Source organism: Macrobrachium nipponense, chromosome 12 (genome assembly GCF_015104395.2).
Source record: "Macrobrachium nipponense isolate FS-2020 chromosome 12, ASM1510439v2, whole genome shotgun sequence".
NCBI classification, from domain to species: Eukaryota; Metazoa; Arthropoda; class Malacostraca; order Decapoda; family Palaemonidae; genus Macrobrachium; species Macrobrachium nipponense.
In genome coordinates, this window is record NC_087205.1 from 45,407,414 (window position 1) to 45,430,977 (window position 23,564).

Here is a 23,564-nt window from a genome sequence, read left to right on the forward strand (position 1 = left end):
ACCAGTAGTAAAATAACGCAAGGCAAAATATGATATTGTTATGATACAATAAAGTTTGTTCATAATTACCTGGCAGATACATCTATATCTGAATTCAGAAATACAGCTACATATATATCTGACAGGCAAGTTTCATGAACAAATCTTAGAGAATCGAAGCGGACAGCTCAAGCTTCATATGTTATTGGACATAAGCGTTCATTGACGTAGTCTACAAGTCTATTTCTTGTATGAGTCTGCGATTGATGAATGAGAATTCTTCCGAATCTTGTCAATAAGAGCTTATCCGCTTACGCAATATAAAGTTATTGAGATGTTTGTCAATGAGAACTAACCCATTTACGGGACAAAGAGTTATTTTGTCAATGAGGGGATACCCACTTACTTGACAAAACGATAGTATATTATCAATGGGGGAAAGTCACTGAATTGACAAAACGTAATCCAGGAAGTCGAGCATATAATTTTCCTGATTCCCGTATCAATCGAGGAAGGGGCAAGAATTCTGTTAAGAGACTGGGCTTACGGCAGGTAGGACCCCGATGTTCAACTTCGGCAGCGTAGTCCCGAACTAGGAACTAACAAAATCTATCATCTGAAAAGCCCTTTCAGATGGACTAAAAGGCTTGCAAAATTATCCTGGGAAAAGGAAGGAACTCTCCAACCAGCTTCCTCTCCTGTATCACAACGAATGCCTGCTAACGCTTAAATTTATTGGCAGTATGGCAAAGGAAGTCCTGTCTTGCGCTTTCCTGAAGAGCGTCCTCTTGATGAGTGTCTTTGCAAGAATCCTACTGAACGTTGTCGAGCGTCATGACGTGCAGGACGTCGAGCATTTACATACCCCCTAGCTGCCTTACCGCAAAGTCTTGACTGCGGTAGAGCAAAAGAGATCTTCCCCTGAGCTTTCCTTAACTCCATCCAATCCTGGACTTTGCGAAAAGCAATATTAATTGACAGAGACCTCTTGAATTCACAAAACCTGTGGTCTTGCTGGGTTTCGAAGACGAAGTTGCCTGTTCACTTTAAGCTTTCTCCGAAGCACTGCTTACTTCACACTTTTTGCAGGTGAGGTAGAAGGGATCACCGAAGGTAGAGGTAAAAAAACCTTTAGGCCCAAATCTGAAACGAGCTTGAAGAGTTCAACAGAAACGTTCAGCCAGGCGACACACCTGGCGTGCTCCTGGCGTGCACTGGCGCGCGCTTGGCATGCACCCGCGCGCGCCTGGCGTCCATCCGAGTGTCCCGTTCAAGCCGAGCGTTGAAAGAAGCATGCAGAAAAGCGTCACGCTCCTGACAGGCGTCAAAACAAGCGAGAGAAACAGCCTTCAGGGAAGAGCGAGGGATATCTCGGAGAGAAATCCGACTGCACGAAGCAGTGTGAGAATACGAGGGGCGAGGGGACGCCTTCTTATTCTCACAGTAACAAAGCTCGGACGTCCGCGCTCAAAAGCGTCCTGCTACTATGACTTCTTTTTCCTATTTCTCGGTGGAAAGACGTACACGTGTTCAGGCGACGTTCGCCTTCTTACTTCTCACTGCAACGCATGACGAGAGAGAGAGAGAGGACGTGAAGCGTCCTCTTCTATAAAGCTTCTATTTAGAGGGCGTGAGTCCTTCCGAAAGCTCCAACCCCTGCGCGGGGAGGATGCTTTGGAGGACGAGAAGCAATCCTTCAGGATTCGTGCATGCAGCATGCACTTTGGCAGCCTGGGAGTATCTTCAGGTCTGCCGAAGGGACGCCAGATCGGTGGGGAGTCCCCGTAACCCTCCTTCGGCTTTCGACTTGCCCACTCCCTGTGTTCCTGGAAGTCCGACAGAGGTCCAGGCCTAGAGGCGAAATAGGGCCGATCTGACGACCCCTCCACAACACTAGGGGCACTACACTTCACAACAATGATTGGAGAGCGAGCACTTTAGATTCCAAGATACAGATGGAATCTATAACGTAAAGGGCATTACCTCTTGCAGACATAAGCTCATAGCCCGTAGGCCATACTACAGGGTTAGGCAAAATCAAGTCTACAGGAAGGTTAGCAGGTTCACTACCCTGACTTTTGTTTACTGATTAATTGCGTACATACGAATCATACGTCTTCCTTACGGAATTAGACAAAGTCTCACACTCCTTACATGACAAATCTCAACAAAGAAAGAAAGACCCGTACCCCTCGTGCATACCAAGTGCGGATCTACCGAAGCTTTCGGTAGCCACACCCTATCTTTGCAGACAACACCCTCTGAAACTAGCCTAACTAGATTCAGATATCTTATGCAAAAATGAATCAAATTCAAATCAATTTATGATAGCGTATGCCTAGCCACAAATCCAAGTAAATAAATCAAAAGACAATTAGAATACTTAGCAGCAATGAAGTTTCAAAATCCTAAGACGGAAGTACTGAAAACAGGTGTTTACAGTACCGGCGACAGAAAAAATATGAATAGAAAATGGGAATGGTTCCTGATGCCCGCCTCCCAGCGGTGGGAATGGGTACTAACCACCTGGCCGACCACTGCGTGTGCCGGAAGATTTTGAAATTCTGTCGGACTTCAGAAAATACAGCTATATATATATCTGACAGGTAAGTTTCATGAACAAATTGTTTTTTTGCGTTCATATATTCCAATATTTATATATGATATTTCTTTTCATTTCTGATGGTTGCATACTAAACTTCAGGCAAAAAAAAAAAAAAAAAAAAGAGCCAAAAATGAACTCTTAATCTTAAAAACTAAGTGTGCTGTGATTTAAAAAATACTTTTTTTGTGCTTCGGCACTAACTCCTGAACACCACACCGGCATACGAGACACACTTTGGGAAATAGCGGCTCAGCGTTTAAGGGTTAAGATGTAAAAAATCATGAAATTTTAATTGTTTGAAAATGGTAGGCAATTATAACAAACAAAAAGTTGCATAAAAAGTGCTACAACTGCATGTGACCTTCCCGTGTCCTAATAATTGGAAACTACAAACAATACACAGGTTCAAATTGCATGTGCACTACAGTACCAATTCTGAAATTTTCTCAAATGCAGGCAAATTACTTTACAGTAGAATGCACTGCAGCATATGGACTTTTTAAGTCTTTTCTTAATGCAAAAACCCATTACAGTGGTCCCCCCATATTCGCGGGGGATGCGTACCAGACCCCCCCCCCCCCCCCCCCCCGCGAAGTTAGAATCCGCGAATGTTTGGAACCCCTATAAAGACGCTAAAAACAGCCTATTTTGTTAGTTAAAACTTAAGAAAAACCACTAAAAATTTTCATACTTGGTTTTTTTAATAGTTTTATCACAAAAAGTGCATTTTATGATGAAATTGATAACAAAAACCAGGAATTTGTGGATATTTCTCATAGATAAATACCGAGAATGCGCGAATTTTCCGCGAATAATGCAGGGAAACGTTCCCGAGAGAAATCCACGAATGTGTGAGTCCGTGAATCCGGAGAACGCGAATACGGGGGGTCCACTGTACAGCCATGAGCAAAAGTAAAGGTTTTCATCATGTGCCCTTTTTTATTTCTAAATATCTGTACGTAGTTAGCCTATAAGGGAAGCTCACATCATCTAACTGTACCTCCTCCCCAATCATACATAATCCACACCTAATGAGTTTCACATTATTTGACTGTTTTATCTATAGGAAACATTTATTCTCAAAGTAAAAAACAAAACATTTATCCGCCTGTCAACCATTTGCAATGAGTGGATGTAAACAAAATCATAACGCCACTCTGGCGGCCTGTCGCAAAAGCATAAAAACAACTAGCTATACAGCTGACCTGAGTGGAGTTATGAATTTGGATATGTTTTCCCCTACAGTAACATTGTTTATTTATGGTACATTTCATACAGAGTCCACCATGGCTGAAAAAAAAAAAAAAAACACAGTTTAACACCAAATTTAAACTATAATCATACCTTTTCCCCTACAAAGTCACTTTAAAATCATACCTTTTCCCTACAGAGTCACTTTAAAATATCTATCAATAAATGTATTTAGAAACATTAAAATCCTAATTTTTGGAAGTAAATTGTATTTTTCCTAACTATACAAACCTGAGGTCCTTTACATAAGGAATTACTATTTAGCACCAGCTGGACCGGTTGTAAGATTTACTAACAAGGTAATTCGGCAGTAACTGCTTGTCCGGTGGTCGGGAGTCCCGCCCGACTGCAGGTAAACATATCACTTTGCTTTAGGCCCAGGAACAGAGTGAGATGGGACTATATGTAAAGGACCTCAGGTTTGTATAGTTAGGAAAAATGATATTGTTATGATACAATAAAGTTTCATACATACGTACTTACCTGGCAGATATATACTTAGCTATAGACTCTGTCGTCCCCGACAGAAATTCAAATTTCGCGGCACTCGCTACAGGTAGGTCAGGTGATCTACCACCCTGCCCTGGGTGGCAGGACTAGGAACCATTCCCGTTTTCTATCAGACTTTCTCTCTTCCACCTGTCTCCTGCGGGGAGGCTGGGTGGGCCATTAATCGTATATATCTGCCAGGTAAGTATGTATGAAACTTTATTGTATCATGTTAGATATATACTTAGCTGATTGGCACCCTTTGGTGGAGGGTAAGAGACAGCTAACTACTGAAATATACAGGTAAACAACATATGTTGTAGGTATTTATAGACCTTGGTTCCTACCTGATTAGGCGGAAGACTTCGTGGCAACTGCCTAGGAGTCTGCTTCACCTCAAGAGCCTTAGCGAGATATTGATCTGTGGCCAAGAGTTCTTGTGGGTCTGTCGATGGGGTCTTATCCACTTACTCGGCAGAGCCTGACTGGCATTTGTCAATGGGTGCTAATCCACTAACATGACAACACGCCTTATTTAAGGAGCACACAACCGATCCCAATCGCCCGATCCTAACACCTGTGTTAGTTCTAAGATTGTCAAGAGTTATCCCCCAAACTCCTCACAAACAACCATAAACTCGAATTACACAGTCAAGACGCACACATTAAAAGTAAAAAAAATTTTTTGTACCCCTCTATTAGTCAGATACAACCTGAGTTCCTTACTGAGCCAAAGTACCGGCCGCCTGTGCGACATCTGACACTCCTTCCAGCAGGAAGCCAAGAACGTATCTAACAAGAGGGTTACGCACATAAAATAAAATTAAGGATCGGTGCATGCTCCAATACCCAGGACTGTATCCGCTGACACAAACGGACCTAGAGAAAAGCATTTCTCGTAGATTACCCGAACGTCTTTCAAGTAATGAGATGCAAACACCGAATTGCATCTCCAATATGTCGCTTCCAAGATATTCTTTGGCAACATATTTCTTTGGAAAGCAAGAGACGTCGCGACTGCTCTAATTTTGTGAGCTTTCACTCTCAAAAGTTTAAAGGAGTCATCTGGGCAGTTATTATGTGCCTCCGTAATAACGCTTCTAACAAAGAAGGCCAAGGCATTCTTCGACATAGGTCTTTTAGGGTCCTTTACAGAGCACCATAGACCGTGTTGCGAACCCCCCATCTGCTTCTTTCTGTCTAGATAGAATTTTAGTACTCTGACCGGGCAAAGAGACCTTTCTGCCTCCCTACCTACTAGGTTAGTCAGGCCCTTTACTTCGAAGCTCCTGGGCCAGGGCTTTGAAGGATTCTCGTTCTTTGCTAGAAATAGAGTCTGGAACGAACAGATGGCAGAGTCTCCTTTAAACCTTACCCGAGACTCAAGGGCGGGCAGTTCACTAATTCTTTTCGCTGTAGCGAGAGACAAAAGAAACAAGCACTTTCTCGTTATGTCTCGAAAGGAGGCCCGATGAGGAGGTTCGAATCTTTCGGAAGACAGGAATCTTAGGACTACGTCCAGATTCCAGCTCGGAGCTCTTGGTTCTTTTGACTTTGACGTCTCGAATGAACGAATCAGATCGTGCAGATCCTTATTGTCAGCCAAATCTAGGCCTCTGTTCCTGAAAAAGGCTGAGAGCATACTTCTGTATCCCTTTATGGTTGACACAGAAAGATGAGATTTCTCTTTCAGGAAAAGAAGGAAATCGGCAATTTCGGTCACAGAGGTATTGGAGGAGGACAGCTTCTTCGACCTACACCAACTTCTGAACACCTCCCACTTCGATTGATATACTCGCATTGTAGATGATCTGCGGGCTCTAGCGATTGCGCTTGCAGCCTTGCGAGAAAAGCCCCTCGCTCTGACGAGTCTTTCGATAGTCGAAAGGCAGTCAGAGCAGGAGCGGGGAGGTTTTGATGATACCTCTCGAAGTGGGGTTGTTTGAGCAGATCTGTCCTGTTTGGAAGAGATCTGGGGAAGTCCACCGTCCACTCCATTACCTCTGTGAACAAATCTCGAGCTGGCCAAAATGGGGCTATCTGAGTCATTCTTGTCCCCTTTGAGGCCACGAACTTTCCGAGCACTTCCCCCAGGATCTTGAATGGGGGAAAGGCATACACATCCAGTCCAGACCAATCTAGGAGAACAGAGGTGTGTCCCTGGAAGTTCGGAACCCAAACCTAGTATTGTATTCCGACGCGTCGGAGACGGGGTGGGTGCACCTTGGCATCAAGAGAAGTGTCAGGCACCTGGTCAGAAGAGCAGGTGTCATGGCACATCAACTGCAAGGAGCTCTTAGCCATACATCTTACTCTAAAGGGCTTCGAGCAGATAGTCAGAGACGGGGTAGTTCGTAGGTTTACGATTAATCCTAGAGACCTTATAAGGTCTAGTGTCGTTGTAAGGTCCTCCAAACACTGTCTCTGCGATCTGGCTCTGATGAGCCAGTCGTCTTAGGTAGAGGGAGATGTTTATTCCATTCTGTGGGAAGGACCTGGAACCTCCTGCTCAGCCTGTCCGCTCTCACGTTCCTCTCTCCTTGGACAAATCTTGTCAGTAGAGTGATGTTTCTTTGATGTGCCCATACTAGAAGGTCTCTTGTCAACTCGTAGAGAAAGAACGAGTGAGTCCCGCCTTGTTTCCTTATGTAAGCCAGAGCGGTGGTGTTGTCGGAGTTTATCTGAACTACCCCGTCTCTGACTATCTGCTCGAAGCCCTTTAGAACAAGATGTATGGCTAAGAGCTCCTTGCAGTTGATGTGCCATGACACCTGCTCTTCTGACCAGGTGCCTGACACTTCTCTTGATGCCAAGGTTGCACCCCACCCCGTCTCCGACGCGTCGGAATACAATAATAGGTTTGGGTTCTGAACTTCCAGGGACACACCTCTGTTTTCCTCTAGAGGGGATAACCACCACTTTAAGTGATCTTTCACCTCTAGAGGAATCGGAAATGTATCGGTGAGCTGTCCTGTCTTCCAGTTTCAAACCCTTTTTAGGAAGAATTGTAGTGGACGGAGATGAAGTCTTCCTAGAGGAAGGAACTGTTCCAGCGAGGAAAGGGTCCCCAGAAGGCTCAACCATTCCCTCGCTGAACTGCGCTCCTTCCCTAAGAAGCTGGAGACTTTTGCGCAACCTTTTGTTATTCTCTCTAGAGAAGGAAAAACTCGAAAACCCCGAGAATCCATCCGAATCCCCAGATAAACCATGTTCTGGCTGGGGATCATCTGACATTTCTCGAGGTTTACGATTAATCCTAGAGACCTTATAAGGTCTAGTGTCGTTGTAAGGTCCTCCAAACACTGTCTCTGCGATCTGGCTCTGATGAGCCAGTCGTCTTAGGTAGAGGGAGATGTTTATTCCATTCTGTGGGAAGGAATGATGAATCGGGATGTGGAAATAGGCATCCTGAAGATCGAGAGATACCATCCAGTCTGCTTGACGTAGGGCTGCAAGGACTGAAGTAGATGTTTCCATACTGAACTTCTCTTTCTCTACATATCTGTTCAGTGCACTTACATCTAGGACTGGTCTCCATCCCCCCGAAGCCTTCGCAACTAGAAAAAGGCAATTGTAAAACCCCGGGGAGCTGTGATCCAGTACTAGCTCGACTGCCTTCTTGTCCCACATTTGTTCCACCATTTGTCGAAGAGTATCCATCAGTACAGGGTCCTTGTATCTGGCGGACAGTTCCCTCGGTGTTGATGTCAGGGGACGGCTGTCCTAGAAGGGGATGTAATATCCCTTCTTGATGACTGACAGCGACCAGGTGTCAGCTCCTATACATCCCAGGCTTCCGCAAATTCCTGTAGCCTGGCACCTAGTGGTGTTTGGAGGATCTCTTTCTCATTTACCCTTTTTAAAGGGTCGGAAGGAAGCTCTTCCTCGTTTTTATGTAGCTTTCCTTTAGGAGATTGCTCTAGAAGGAGGGCCTCCTCGAAAGGGCTGTTGCGATATATGAGCCCCTTTCTTGTCTTCACTGGCCACAGGTCTATTCTTCTTCGATGATTGCCTGAGGAGATCCTGAGTCGCCTTCTCAGTTAGAGAATGAAATATCCTTCACTAACTGAGAAGGAAACAAATGCTCTGATAATGGAGCAAAAAGTAAAGTGGCTCTCTGCGAGGGAGAGACAGCTTTAGTCAGGAATGAACTAAAAACCGCTCTCTTCCTTAAAATCCCCGCTCCAAAGAGAGAGGTGACCTCTCCCGAACCATCCTGAACCACTTTATCTATGCAGGCTAGGATGCTTAGCAAAGCTTCTGGGTTTAGGCCTTCTGCTTCATGGGTCTTTTTGGCCAAAACCTCAAGGGACCAATCCAGGAAATTGAACACTTCCAAGACGTGGAAAAGCCCCTTGAGGAGGTGATCCAATTCAGAAAGGCCCCATGTCGCTCGGGCCGAGTTTAAGGCATGCCTCCTCGAAGAGTCTACTAGACTCGAGAAGTCAGATTCTGCCGAAGCAAGAAGAGACAGTCCCATGTTCTCTCCAGTCTCGTACCATATGCCTCTTCTGCCCGTCAGTTTGGCCGGAGGCATACAAAACACTGTCCTCCCCAGTTCCTTCTTTGATTGTATCCAGGAACCGAGAGATTGAAGGGCCCTCTTCATTGATATGGCCGGTCTCATTTTAAGGAAGGACGACGACTTCAGAGCTTTAGCACTCGAAAATAGAGCGCGCGGAGAAGGAGCAGCAGCTGGAGTCAGAGAATCTCCATATTCTTCCAGAAGGAGAGTTGTAAGAACTTTATAGTTCGAAAGTCCTTCTTTACTTGGAACCTCATCTTCTGACACTTCCTCTAGCTTGAGAGGGTCAGAAGGAGAACTATCCCTTCTTTCGCATGTATCTTCCTTAGACTTCCTTCTCTCCGAAGGCGAAGGACTTCTCATAGGTGAGGGACTAAGTGACATTGCCTCTCTATGTCTACTCACAAGGGATTCTTGTCTAATTGGCGCCTGGCGCCTCTCGGGCTCTTCGCGCCTAGCAGGCACCTCACGCCTGGCTGGCGCCTCGCACCTGGTTGGCGCCTCGTTCCTGGTTGGCGTCTGGAATGATCTTGGTTATAATCTGGCGCCCTGCGCCTGGCTGGCTCTTCACGTCCTGTGAGAACTTCTCTCTTGTACCTTGAATCACTTTCAGGTGTTGCCTGGCTGGCGCTTCTTCCTCTTCTACCTCTCGCCTGTCCAGTGCTTCGTTCCCCCAGAGATGGCCGCCTGTGCGACATCTTCCCTGGAGGGTTCGTTGCACCTGGCAGGAGATCGGTGTCTAGATCTTTTGATAGGCAGCTTATCGTCCTTCCTATGAGGAGGCTCTTTGGATAGGACTCCCACCAAAGAAGCTAGCTGCTCCTGTAGGTTTAAAAGGATCTTCTTGGTCGAAGGCTCTCTTTCCTCTTCATAAGAAGGAGAGGGAGATCTGGAAGGCGCTTGAGGTTCCCTTGCAGCAAAGGGAGTCGACTCTATTCTAGCTCTCTTGATAACCGATGGAGCTGCTTCTTCAGAAAAGCGCTCGGGGCTAGAATCCAAAGCAGGCTCTTTCCAGTTCCTCTTCAATGGGCGAGAAAGATTCGTGTCCTTCCACCCGCGTTTCAGTGAGGGAGATCCCGAAGAAGAGAAGCACTCACACAGGACGCTTTTTCTATAGCGGTCCCTGGCAGTCTGAGGCGTTACAGATCCTGCCGAAGGGACGCCTGATCGGTGGAGAATCTCCACAACCTCCGTAAGGCTTTCGACTTTCCTTCTCTGGGCCAGGGAGCTTGGAAGAGGTCTAGACCTGGGAGCGTCGCAGAGCCGACCAGATGCCCCCTCCACTACACTGGGGACACTTACATCATTATATCACCTTCACTTTGCTTACCTTCCAAAGCCGCCATTTTTTCTTGCATCCTTTGAAGGGAAGCTTTGAGGTCTGCAATTTCCGAAGCCAAATCTGTTGGATTTGCAAACTGTGATCGGCCTGATACAGAGGGAGAATAATTATGAGGAGAAGAAGCTACAGAACTAGATAAAGGTTCATTAGATCTAGATCTACTTAGGCTTTTAGAAGCCTCTTTCCTCATTCTGTCTCTCTAATTTCTTCAAGTAAGGAGTTAGTCTTTTCCATTCTTCAGCACTCAACCTTTCACATTCATTACAGGTGTTAGCCAAAGAACATTCAACAACTCTACAACGTCGGCATACAGTGTGAGGATCTACCAAAGCCTTCGGCATCCTCACCTTGCAGCCTTCATTCACACACACACTCTCACACCAACACTTGAGTCAGACATTTTAAAGAAAAATCCAAAGCCAAGTCCAAAAACAATTCCACGATAGCGAATGCCAAAACAACGATCCAAGTACGTCACCAAAAGTCGGTCGAAAGAAGATCAATTGCGTTGAAAAAAGAATTCCAGTCAGGAGGTAGTAACAACAATGTTGACACCACCGGCGACAGAGAAAATCTGATAGAAAACGGGAATGGTTCCTAGTCATGCCACCCAGGGCAGGGCGGTAGATCACCTGACCTACCTGTAGCAAGTGCCGCGAAATTTGAATTTCTGTCGGGGACGACGGAGTCTATAGCTAAGTATATATCTGACAGGGAAGTTGAATGTATGAATATACAATTTACTTCCAAAAATTGTGATTTGTTCAGACACGAAATACAAACCCTTGGTCCTTTAAATATGGAAGACTCACTTATTGGTGGGTGGAATCTGAGTCTTGTGAACAGACAGGTGTGTTCGCCTAACCTGGGTTCCCTCCCTGGTCGTAAGAGCAAAGGGGGGAACCTAGCCTCTGTCCTACTGATCGGAGTGTGCACTGCAAGATCAGTGGTCAGACCTCAGTACCAATTCATAAGAGGGAGGTAAACATACCTCTTATGAATAGCAAGCAAGAACTAGTCCTATGTAAGAGCCAAATATAAAGTATTGGGTTTGTCTCTCACTGGTGTCCACTTCCCCCTTTGTTAAGGAAGGGACGGATAAACGCTTCTATCCCTAATGAAAGGAATAGAATGGAGCTCGGTTACGTAGCTTACCTGCATCACCGTCCTGTCCAGTGTGGCGACGACCGCTACCCTCTGCCCGCAGGGAGAGGGAAAAAAAAGAAGAGGAAGAGAAGCCAGTCACACTCTCATTCACTCTCCATTCATGCAGTCTCACAAGGACGAGATGCTACCTTGTCCAGTAAAGGAGCTGGGTAAGCTACACAACTTGTTGAGCAGCCACCACGGGTCCCAAGGAAAATGTGTCCAAGGACCTGTGGGCAAAATCCCGAAGGTAGAAGGAGGTGAAGGTGGTCTGGTTGGCCTAAACCCCTGCCTCCAGTACCTGTGCCATCGACAAGTTCTTGCGGAATGCAAAGGTTGGACCGATGCCTCTGACTTCGTGGGCTCTCGGATGAAGGGTACTGATGTCAGCATTCCTGTCTGAGTTGTACGCCTTCTGGATTACCTCACGAAGCCAAAAAGAAAACAGTGTTCTTGGACACTTCTTTCTTGGTCACCCCAGTGCTAACGAAGAGGCGTCGACACTCAGGCCTATGGTGTCGAGTTTTCTTCAGATAGCGCCGTAGCACCCTAACAGGACAAAGCAGCATCTCATCCGCATCATTATCGGAGGGAATTGTGAAGGACTCGAACCTGATGTCAGGGACCGAAGGGTTCCGAGTCTTCGCTACGAAATCGAACATAACTGACCCCCACCCCCTTGAGTGTTTAACATTGAAGAAAAGACCGTGGAGTTCTCCTACTCTCTTCGCCACTGCCAGGGCCAGCAGAAAGACGGTCTTGGAGCGGCTTGTAGGATCTGCGAGTCAAGCAGGACGAGAGTCACATCCCACCCTGGGAGCCTGAGTTCCCTGGGTGGGCAAGACCTCTCGAAGCTCCTTATTAGGAGCGATATTTCCATGGAGGTGGAAATATCGACTCCTCGCAGTTCAAGGACTAGGGCCAGGGCGGCTCTGTAGCCTTTGACTGAGGAGACAGAGAGGATCTTCTCTCAGCGAAGAAAGACGAGGAACTCCGCTACCTGCTGAACAGTGGCTCTGAGCGGAGAGAGACCCCGTCTACGACACCAACCACAGAAGACGGACCACTTTCCCTGGTATACTGCTGCAGAGGATTGTCTGAGGAAACCAGCCATATCTGTTGCTGCTCAGCAAGAAAAGCCTCTCACTCGCAAGAGACGGTGGATAACCGCCAGCCGTGAAGACATAGGGAATGAACTGCCTGGTGGTACTGTTCTACGTGCAGTTGGCACAGCAGGTTGTGCCAAGGAGGAATCTCTCGTGGTGCCTCTGAGAGAAGAGCCAGCAGGTCCGGATACCAAATGGCCTGAGGCCATTTGGGTACCACCAGAATCATCTGAAGATTGCTGGTGATCAACATTGCTGAACAGCTTGCGAATCAGGCAGAACGGGGGCAATGCATAAACTACGAGGTTGTCCCATGGGTGTTGGAGCGCGTCCTCTGCAGCTGCCCATGGGTTTGGCACGACTGAAAAGAAAACCTGAAGTTTTCTGTTGTGCCAGGTGGCAAACAGATCCACTACTGGACATCCCCATAGGTTGAAGAGCCTTTCCGCCACATCTGGGTGTAGAGACCATTCGGTCCCAATCTCCTGATTCTGGCGGCTGAGCTTGTCTGCCACTACATTCCTCCTACCTGGAATGTATTTGACTGACAGCTCTACCGATTGAGCTACGGCCCACTCATGCACCTGCATCGTTAACTGGTGCAACGGGACCCCCTGTTTGTTGATGTATGCCACTATCATGGTGTTGTCGCTCATTAACACCACTGAGTGTCCCATCAGTCGTTCCTGGAACTCTTGGAGTGCGAGGAACGCAGCCTTGAGTTCCAGGAAGGTGATGTGAAGGTGCCTGTCATGATGGTTCCACACTCCTGCAACCAGCAAATCTTCCAGGTGTGCACCCCAACCCTCAGTCGATGCGTCTGAGAACAGCAGGATCTCCGGAGGGGGAGTGCGCAGGTTCCTGTCGTCTAGCCTCCAGGCCAGATCCTGCCTTACTGTGATGGTAATTGCTTCATAGCAAAAGAAGTTAAAGGAAAGGAGAACGCATTTTCGAGAAATTTGGCAGTAAGGAGGCTTTCGCGCCCGTAATGGAGGCGCCTATCTTCGTGGTTGTTCTGGAATCGTCGGGCGTGTTGTGGAGCGCAAAAACGCGCCAATGTTACTTAAGAAACGCCGCGATTTCTGATGCAATACCTCGTCTAGATTCATCTAAGAGGAAGAGATCATAAAAGAGAGAGATCACCAGTTAGTAAGAGCCACAGATCAGATTATCAGTGAGAGATCAGCAGCAGTGATCGTCAGAGAGACTAGAAACGAAGGAACCGACGAAGTATCAATCAAAAGAAGAGTTGTTCGAGAGTTGGTTGGATATTGGTCTAGTCGTCTTCAGGAGTGGATGGCCGTGTTTTCTCGACGTCGAGCAGACTTCAGAGAAGAAAAGGTCCTGCTACAGGTTTTGAGTAGTTCCTGCTTTTCAAGTAGACTAGTATCTGCAATACGGAGTCAAGAGGACGACTACAATTGCCGCTCTACTTTTATGAAGCCCCCTCTTCGAAGTGCCAAACTGTTTAGCAAGTATTCTTATTACCTCACTGTTTCCCCCAGTTCATGCAGTGTAAGATTCTATCTATTTATGTAAATAGGAGATACCAATCTGCATTTACCTTTGTTAGTAAGCTTGTAAATAAACTTTTGTTGTGTTAGTGTTTCTTTCTATATTCGTATCCCCAGTTTCAACTGTTTGTGTTGATATATATATATTTTTTTTTTATTATTTCACATTGAACCTGAAGCGGACCTCTCTCAGAGGCCGTTACATTGTGTCGACCTTTAACCAGGATATTTCGACACCGTAACATTGTCTCTGAGATCTCGGAGTCCGTAACTTTTGTGGCGACCTTGCCTAGGATATCAACACTTTAACAGTTTGAAACAGGGAGAATATAGAAAGAATCAGAATGAGTGAGATGGTGAAAGAGTTTATTGAGTCGGGTAAGCTACTAGGTCTGGAAGGGAATGATCTCCGTGAGTATGTTGAAAAGAAAGAAAGAGAAAAGTATGAGAGAGAGAGAGAAGTAATGAAAATGCAACAGGAAGAGAGAGAGAAAGAGCGTATGCATGAACAGGAAGAGAGAGAGAAAGAGCGTATGCATGAACAGGAAGAGAGAGAGAAAGATCGTATGCATGAACAGGAAGAGAGACAGAAAGAGCGTATGCATGAGTTGGAAATTGCTCGGTTAAGGGAAAGTACTCGTAACAGTTGGTCAGGCGAGAATGAAAACGAAGCTGATAAATTAGGTATGAATGCAGTGCTAAAATTAGTACCAAAGTTCGATGAGGAAGATGTTATGACATAGTTCATGTGTTTTGAGAAGCTAATGGAACGAGTAGGTTCTCCTAAAGAAATGTGGACTTTATATTTACAGTCAGTTTTGAGTGGTAGGGCACTTACTGTGTATAGTTACATGTCTAAGGAGGAATGTGATAATTACAATATCGTGAAAGCGTGAAAGAAACTATTCTTAGTGCATATAGGTTAGTACCGGAGGCGTACCGTAAGAAATTAAAAAATTTGAGAAAGGATGAAAATATTACCTATGTAGAATACGGTAAGAAGTTAGAAAGGCTGTTTTTTGATTGGTTAACTTCTGCTAAGGTTGAGGATTTTGACGGTTTGAAGAACTTAGTGTTGTTAGAAAACTTCAAAGATAACGTGTCCCCTGAAATTAAACTTTATATAGAGGATAGGCGAGAAGTATCTTTTGCAGGAGCAACTAAGCTAGCTGACGAATATAGTCTAACTCATAATTTGAGTGTTAGTAAGAAACGAAACGATCCTTCGTCTGGTAGAGTACAAAGCAGTAAAGGTTTCAGTCCTAGTAATAGCAATGCGAGAAGAAGTGACTATTCCTGTTATAAATGCGGAAAACCTGGTCATACGTCTAAGGTTTGTAAGAGTAGAATGGCATATAGTGGCTCAGAATTAACTTGTTTCCGATGTAATGGGAAAGGGCATTTAGCGAGAAATTGTGCAGCAGAAAGGAAGGACGGTAAGAAACCAGTATCACTAGTTAACCTTTCTTCAAATAGGGATGATGTGATGAGAGAAACTAGGAAAGTTTTTGGTGAATTTCTGTCGGAAGGCGTAGTTTCCTCTCTTGGAGGAGTAGAGTCGAGAGAAGTAGTCTTGCTTCGAGACACAGGTGCTGCTATCTCACTGATTCGAAGAGTGTGTGTGCCGAATAGGGCAGAAATCAATATGGAAGAGAAAGTCATGTTAGGTGGATTTCCTAACACTTGTGTTCTTTGTCCTTTGTTGAAGTTGAATTTAGAAAGTCAGGTAGTGTCAAAAGTAAAACTTGCAGTTGTGGACAGTTTGCCCGTTGAAGGCGTTGACATTATTGTCGGTAACGACTTAGCTTTATCCAAGAATGTGAATCCTGTTGAGGAATATTCCATGCCTGAAATGGTAGTAACTAGGTCGGGTTTAGATACAGAAATAGACTACGATCATAATAAATTCGTGGATTCGAACGAGTGTAAGTTCGTGGATTCGAACGAGTGTGAGTTCGTGGATTCAAACGTGAGTGAGTTCGTGGATTCGAAAGAGTGTGATAGAGGTAGCGAGGTTGATCTTGGCATGAATGTGGCTGAGAGACCGAACTCTCTATCGTTGACAGTGAGAGCCAAGGGGAAGGCGTAGCTGTCGAGAGTAACGTAGTAAATGTACGTACCAGTATCTAGTACTAGTTACGGTGATGAATTAGGCTCTAACGTTTTGGATAAGGATGAGCTAGTCAAGTTGCAGAGAGAGGATGAGACACTAACCCGAATTTTTTAATATGAGCTGGATGATGATCTCGATGTGTGTAAGGAAACTTTTTGTTTAAAAGATGAAGTTTTGTGTCGTTATGTTCGTCCTGAGTCAGGTAGTAAAGAGGAAGTCACAGAACAATTAGTGGTTCCTAGGAAGCTTCGTGAACTAGTATTGAAATTTGCACATGATGAGCAAGGACATTTGGGAGGAAATAAAACTTTCAGGTCTATTAGTAGGACGTACTTTTGGCCTAAGATGAAAAATGATGTGTTTTAAGAGGTATGTTTTAAGCTGTCTTGAATATCAAATTGCAGGGAAACCGATTCAAGTAATTCCCAGAGTTCCGTTGTGTAATATTTCTTCCGTAGGCGAATATTTTGATGATGTAATTATAAATATGTTTGGAACTTTGTCTAGAAGTAAGGGTAGAGATGACTGCATAACTAATCTTGATTATTATAAAAACAATTTAAGAGATGTTTGGCATCTAGTGGAGGAGAATGGAAGCGCCTGGTATTTAGTGAAAGAAAACCCGAACGGAAGTCAAGGGGAAACTAAAGAGAAACCTTATCTTAGAGCCAAAGAGAGAAGTTTGTGTGTAAGAGATAAACTTTTAGTACTAGTCTCGAGAGAAAGTCCATCTTTACCTTATAAATATGAAGGTCCTTTTTCAGTTTTAGAGAAGAGGGGAAATATATATCATAGAATTAATGTGGGTAAGAATAGAGCAAAGGCAATAAATGTAAATTTGCTTCAGAATTATAAACAACGCCCCGTGCCGTGGCCTCCGCCCATGTAACAGTGTTACTGAGTGAGATTAGTTTTGAGAAAAACATAAGAGGTGTTTTAGTATTTATAAGTTTTAATCAGAGTTCAGAAAACGGAAAAAAGTAAGAGAGAAGGATAATGTTATAGTTAGTAGCCTCTCTAGAGATTTCTCAGAATGAGTAGCCTAATAACCGTTTTCTGTTACCGCACGAGTGAGTGTGTGAGTGGGGAAGTGTGCGTGTTTGACTGGATTAAAGCTTTATGCAGAATTGTTTCCCCGCTGTTTAATTCTTGCTTCTCTTTAGAAAAAAAAATAAAATCAATCGATTTCATTTTTTTTTTTCTCTTTTGGGGGGGCGTGTGATGGTAATTGCTTCATAGCAAAAGAAGTTAAAAGGAAAGGAGAACGCATTTTCGAGAAATTCGGCAGTAAGGAGGCTTTCGCACCCGTGTTGGAGGCGCCTATCTTCGTGGTTGTTCTGGAATCGTCGGGCGTGTTGTGGAGCGCAAAAACATGCCAATGTTACGTAAGAAACGCAGCGATTTCTGATGCAATACCTCGTCTAGATTCATCTAAGAAGTTCTAGAAATCCCTGGAGTCGGTGATGTTCGCCGTAGGCTCCGCCCCCAGAGTGCCGCATAAATACGACGAACGAACTTTGGAGAGCAGTGATCGTAAGAGGAAGAGATCGTAAAAGAGAGAGATCACCAGTTAGTAAGAGCCACAGATCAGATTATCAGTGAGAGATCAGCAGCAGTGATCGTCAGAGAGAGACTACAAACTAAGAAACCGACGAAGTATCAATCAAAAGAAGAGTTGTTCGAGAGTTGGTTGGATATTGGTCTAGTCGTCTTCAGGAGTGGACGGCCGTGTTTTCTCGACGTCGAGCAGACTTCAGAGAAGAAAAGGTCCTGCTACAGGTTTTGAGTAGTTCCTGCTTTTCAAGTAGACTAGTATCTGCAATACGGAGTCAAGAGGACGACTACAATTGCCGCTCTCCTTTTATGAAGCCCCCTCTTCGAAGTGCCAAACTGTTTAGCAAGTATTCTTATTACCTCACTGTTTCCCCCAGTTCATGCAGTGTAAGATTCTATCTGTTTATGTAAATAGGAGATACCATTCTGCATTTACCTTTGTTAGTAAGCTTGTAAATAAACTTTTGTTGTGTTAGTGTTTCTTTCTATATTCGTATCCCCAGTTTCAACTGTTTGTGTTGATATATATATATTTTTTTTATTATGTGAGGGACTAACTTCTCTAGTGACGACAGGTGACCGATCACGACTTGCCACTGCTGAGCTGACTGATCCTGTCGAGACAGGAACCGTCTGACTGCCTCCCTGAACCTGCTGATCTGCAAGTCTGCGGGGAAGACTCATGCTGCTACCATATCAATCAGCATGCCCAGGTACTTTATCCTCTGCTTGGGCTCGAGATCTGACTTCTGGACATTCACCACGATCTCCAGATCGCGGCACAAGTTGAGGAGTAGATCTCTGTCCTGTAGCAACCGAATGGGCCCAAGCTGACAGCAGAGTGAACACTCGTATGAACACCTGTGGGGCGGTTGAGAGACCGAAACAAAGTGCCCTGAATTGGTACACCGTCCCGTCGAGGATGAAGCAGAGGTACTTCCTGGAGGACTGATGGGTGGGTATTTGAAAATAAGCATCCTTCAGGTCTACCGAAAGCATGAAATCATTCTCCCTGATGGAATCGAGGACTGAGCGTGCTGTTTCCATCGTGAACCGAGTCTGGCAAGGAAGAGGCGGCTGCAGACGACGACGACGAAGAGACCTTCCTCTTCTTCTTCGTCCGCTTCCTCTGGTCCTCCATCCAGGACGGAGCTGGGGCAGTTGCCGAAGCAACACGGCCCAGCTGTACCTGTCTGGAGGGACCTGCGGTGGGAGCACCAACCAAATTACCCCCAAAAATTACAGATATTTCTAAAGTAGATACAATCCAATGTTTCTAACCTTGTAGTACATCTGGCTGCCGAAAACCATAGAGGAACGACTACGGATAAGTGGATATATATATATATATATATTTTTTTGGCTTTTTTGTTTTTGCTAGCACTTTTCATTGATTTAAGTCTATATTAGTATTTTGAATTTCTTTAATAACTGTATGCCAGAAATAAATGTAACCTTTAATGTTTGCATGTAAGAATGGCAAAATCATCATTGCCACATTAGTGGAGGCTTCACACATACGCCGATTCATTATTATAAACTGTTTCCATGAATTCGTGTTGTCATAGTAATGCATGATAAAATTGCTTTAATATTTATGTATATATACTTCCAATACATAGCCTAATTTCACCAATTTCCACGTTTAGTGTAAGTCTCATACCCAGTTTGGAGAGTGAACACATACCGAATGGCAACAGAGAGAGAGAGAGAGAGAGAGAGAGAGAGAGAGAGAGAGAGAGAGAGAGAGAGAGAGAGAGAGAGAGAGAGAGAGAGGAAGGCGAAGGAAGGAAGAAGGAAATGGATGGCGGTGGAGGGGGGGGGGAAGAGGGTAGGTGGAGCTTTTAACGCGTGTTCGTATCCATTTCTGCACAATGGAGTTTTTGTCTCTTGGTACAAGGACAAGTGTCGTTATTCTTTACAATTAGTGATTCACGATACCCTAATAAATTACGGCACTGGGTGTAATGCACTATATATAGCAAAATCTCGTTCTGATAAGAGTGTTCGTTACAGAAATAGGTATTGCCCAAAAACTTGCTTGCACTGTCTCTGAAACCCATAGTAGGTATGCTGTTTAGTTGTCAATCAAGTTTTTTGTAATCAAGTATTTTTTTACAAGCTAGCTATTGAATAAATTTGTATTTTCCTCAATCAAAACATATGCCCCTCAATGCTAACTTTCCTCTTTTAACGACTTTCTGGTCATTGCAAATTCGGCCCCATAATTTCTTACTGTGCGAAAACAGAGGCCCAGGGACCAAAAACGATTGCGTCACACTACGGCGATAATCCGGCAGTAAAACATCTTCATATATCCAAAAAGTAAATAATAAAGATATATATGCGCATTACGATTATAACAATTACATGAATAGCTGATAATCTGCATGAATAACTGGTAAACTGTTCTGCAAGAAAGTTGAGTAAAGCAATTATTTACAATAGGTACGAAAGCCAAGATGTCGTGACATCATAATATAGGACTTGAACAAACTTTCTAATTCCAAAAATTAATTACTTAAATTTGAGTCAGAATCGAGTTACTTTTTCAATAAAGAATATTTTCAAATCAATCACCATAAATATGTAAAATATTGATGTTTTACTATTTATTTAAAAAATTATCCAACAAACATGCTGGTAAGTTTCAGTGTTCCGACTGTTGTGATGAAAGTGCCCCAGCATCTGTGGATTTATCACAGTGGTGTGTGGATTTATCATAGGAAATGGGAAGTTTATTGACACAAGCGACTCCGTAAACATCGAGATAGCGTCAATCTTCTAAATATTTCGAGTTGTAAGTAAAAATGTTGAAAGCGTTTTGGTGAGATTTGGACTGCCGTGTACACCCTTTTCACTACTCTCTGTTTAAATCTTAAAATTTGGCCTTAATTTCTAACTTTGGAGAAAAGACTTACTTCGAAAGGAGAGTAGAGGTCTTTAGCTCCGTTTCTCACCAACAACAAGTCGCACTGATGCCCATCTCCGGTGTCAGGACGCATTATAATGTACTTTTTTTGGGGTGGTACACATTGATCGTACATGGTCCACCCCTGTACCATGCGGTGTTTTACCCTATTACACGGTTCAGAGGAGATTCAAAGAAGATTTGAAGTACACAGATAGATTAGTTTAGTTTTATTTTTCATGTATACATACAGTCATAATCTATGTATGTTTAAGTATTATTTTTTTATATTTTCATTTACTACTGCCAAAATGTTTTGGTACTTTGGCGAAGCCATTCAGTTTGACTATTATTAATACTGTCTCTAATCTTCTAGTGCTGTACCTACAGCTCTTAGCAATAATGGTATTTCTACAGAAGCAGTCCGCACGGACTGCAAGAAACGTAACCGTGGATACGACATCCACTACGGATTGGGGGCCGTCCAATGTATTTTGCCGTGTTTAGTACTGGCCCCTGGGGGGTTAATTACAGTCATCCGAATAAATGTTAATTAAAATTCTTGTTCAGTAGGTAAAACTGCATAGAAAAATCACAACTGCCATAGTCTAGGCCGCCGCGGGTAAGTACCCTAGATCTACCGCCACAATGACAGAATCTGACGTACCCCATCTACACTAGCTATGCTATTGGTGCAGCAGGAAGTCTGAAACTGACGCATGCACAATTCACTGCCATAACAATATCTATTGCAATCAGGGATACGGCTGCTGTACCAATAGTAGGTACCCTGTGCCAATGTATTTTGCAGTGTTATACCTATAATTAACCCCTGGGGGGTTAATTATAGGTATAGTCGACCGACAAACAATAACTAATCTCTTATCAAGCAACCAAAATACCTACTAGGCTAGGTATAGAAATACCAATTTCCAAGGAAATACCAGACGTGGAGCAATTGCTTAGATCTACCTAGGTAGTAGGCTACTACCTACCTAGTTTTCACTGATTCATCCCTCTAGCTGCTACCTAGCTTAGCCCATGACAGGATGGGCCAAGTGGCCATTCCACTGCCGAGCCTCAGCCTTGGGTCAAGAGAGCGAGAGAAGTGTGAACTTTCCTGTTCGCTGAGCCGCCTCCTCCTCCCCCCCCTCCAACATGTTGTGGCCGCGCACAGGTTTCCTACTATCATACCCAAAATAGGCCTAATCACGCGTGAAACGCAATCCTGGCCCAACCTTACCACCTACAATTGCCTCCACGCAATGTCAAGTAGTAGTACTGAATTAGACCAGGTGAGGAGGGTCGTCGCAGCCTTCTGCTGAAAGCTGCTGCTGCTGCAGCAGCAGAAGAAAAAGCATCTACTTCTGCCTAGGCTACTTACCGTCATCAGCGGTTCCGACGTCCGACTCTTGACTGGGGGTCGATGACATGACTGAAGGCAGAATACTTGGCCTCCTCAATTATTGAAATTTCCTCGAAGAAATGTGAATCCTAATAAGTTTCTTGGATCTTTTACTTTCTTATACGGGTTTATCGACACACACAGACACACACACAAACAAATAGCCTAGGATAGGGTATACTATAACAGTATTTGGTCATCAATGAATTATGACACGGTGTTTTCTTTAATACCACTTAACTCTAGTCTACACACAAACAGAGAATAGGACACCGTTGCGTCCAAACGTTGGCAAATAAAGTCACATAAACAACGGACACTGATGCAAAAATAGAAATATGGCGCTAGATTCCCGGATGACGAAGATGGAGCTCTAGTGGTAGGCTCTGGAAGGAGGTGCACTCTCCCGTCACTTGGCGCCACCTTTGAACGGTCAGTCAGACTGCCATTGGAGCCCTTGGCCTCGTCTTCGTTATCTACATTCTTTAGAGCAGTGGTTCCCAAACTGGGGTCCGCAGACCCCTGGGGGTCCAGGAGAAGGCCCTAGGGGGTCCGCGACATAATAATTTTTCAACTCCAGAAAAAATATATAGGTATAGTACTATGAATATACATCACTGATTGATTGCATATAATCCTAGTGTCGGTGTTATTGATACTTCGGTGTGCAAGCAGCTGCCTTGCACATCTTTATTACATAATTATTTATATATACTTATACTTACACACGCTGGAATATGCAAATATTAGATGTACTACGTTGTTCTGGGTATCACGGTATGGCAATGATAACTCGATGGGCCTGGGATCCTTTGCATAGACTCATCATATCTGGCCCATCGACGGGACCTTTTTATCATTCAGTTATTTAACCATTTTCTTGAATAGATCTCTCTGGTGTCACGGTGGTTGTAGGTTGGTTAACACAAAAATCGTCGGTGTTATGACATCACAGGCCGTCGTCCAAAGTTTGGTACAGTGACAAAGTGAATAAGAGATCTCTCGATACGCGAACACTGCCAAAACATCTTCAATTTCTCTTTGATTTTCTTTGATCTTGGCGTTCATTTTTGAAGGGCCGCTTATAGGTCCCATTTGATCCACCATTTACCAGTCAAGGTATGTAGTTTTCTAGATTAACTTTTTCTTCTGTCATAGCGATTTTTGAATTTCGTATAATTCATTATTGTTATCATTCATGACGTTTTATTATTATTTGATTATCAGTTTTGTTTTTTAATTTTATTTCTTTATTTAAATATTATATATTTCTGTTTTTTATTTTTATCTAATATATATATATATATATATATATATATATATATATATATATATATATATATACACACACATATATATTTCATATATATTAGCTATATATATATATCTATAATATAATATATAATTCATGACGTTTTTTACTATTATTTTTATTTATCAGTTTTGTTTTTTATTTGATTTCATTAATCTAAATTTTATATAATTTTTCTGTTTTTCATCATAATATCATATATTATTATATAATATGGACTAAATATATATATAGTAATATATATATATATATATATATCTATATATATATTTATATATTAATATATATTTATAGATTAATATATATATATAG

The 23,564-nt window shown here is 43.7% G+C and overlaps 1 protein-coding gene across 8 annotated transcripts in view; it reads right to left on the minus strand.

Annotated features, from left to right (window-relative positions):
- The window catches only part of LOC135224510 (myb-like protein P), an 871,197-nt gene extending 848,377 nt beyond the window's left edge, over positions 1-22,820 (minus strand). For 4 of the 8 annotated variants that reach the window (XM_064263549.1, XM_064263547.1, XM_064263546.1 and 1 more), the window contains exon 1: positions 21,920-22,365. In XM_064263549.1, the coding sequence (XP_064119619.1) occupies positions 21,920-21,968 (49 nt within the window). In that variant the 5' untranslated portion in view covers positions 21,969-22,365. Of the gene's footprint in view, positions 1-21,530; positions 21,642-21,919; positions 22,369-22,665 lie in introns of those variants that run through there. The other 4 variants (XM_064263552.1, XM_064263551.1, XM_064263553.1 and 1 more) reach the window with 4 other exon arrangements.
- Positions 22,821-23,564: the final 744 nt, after the last annotated feature.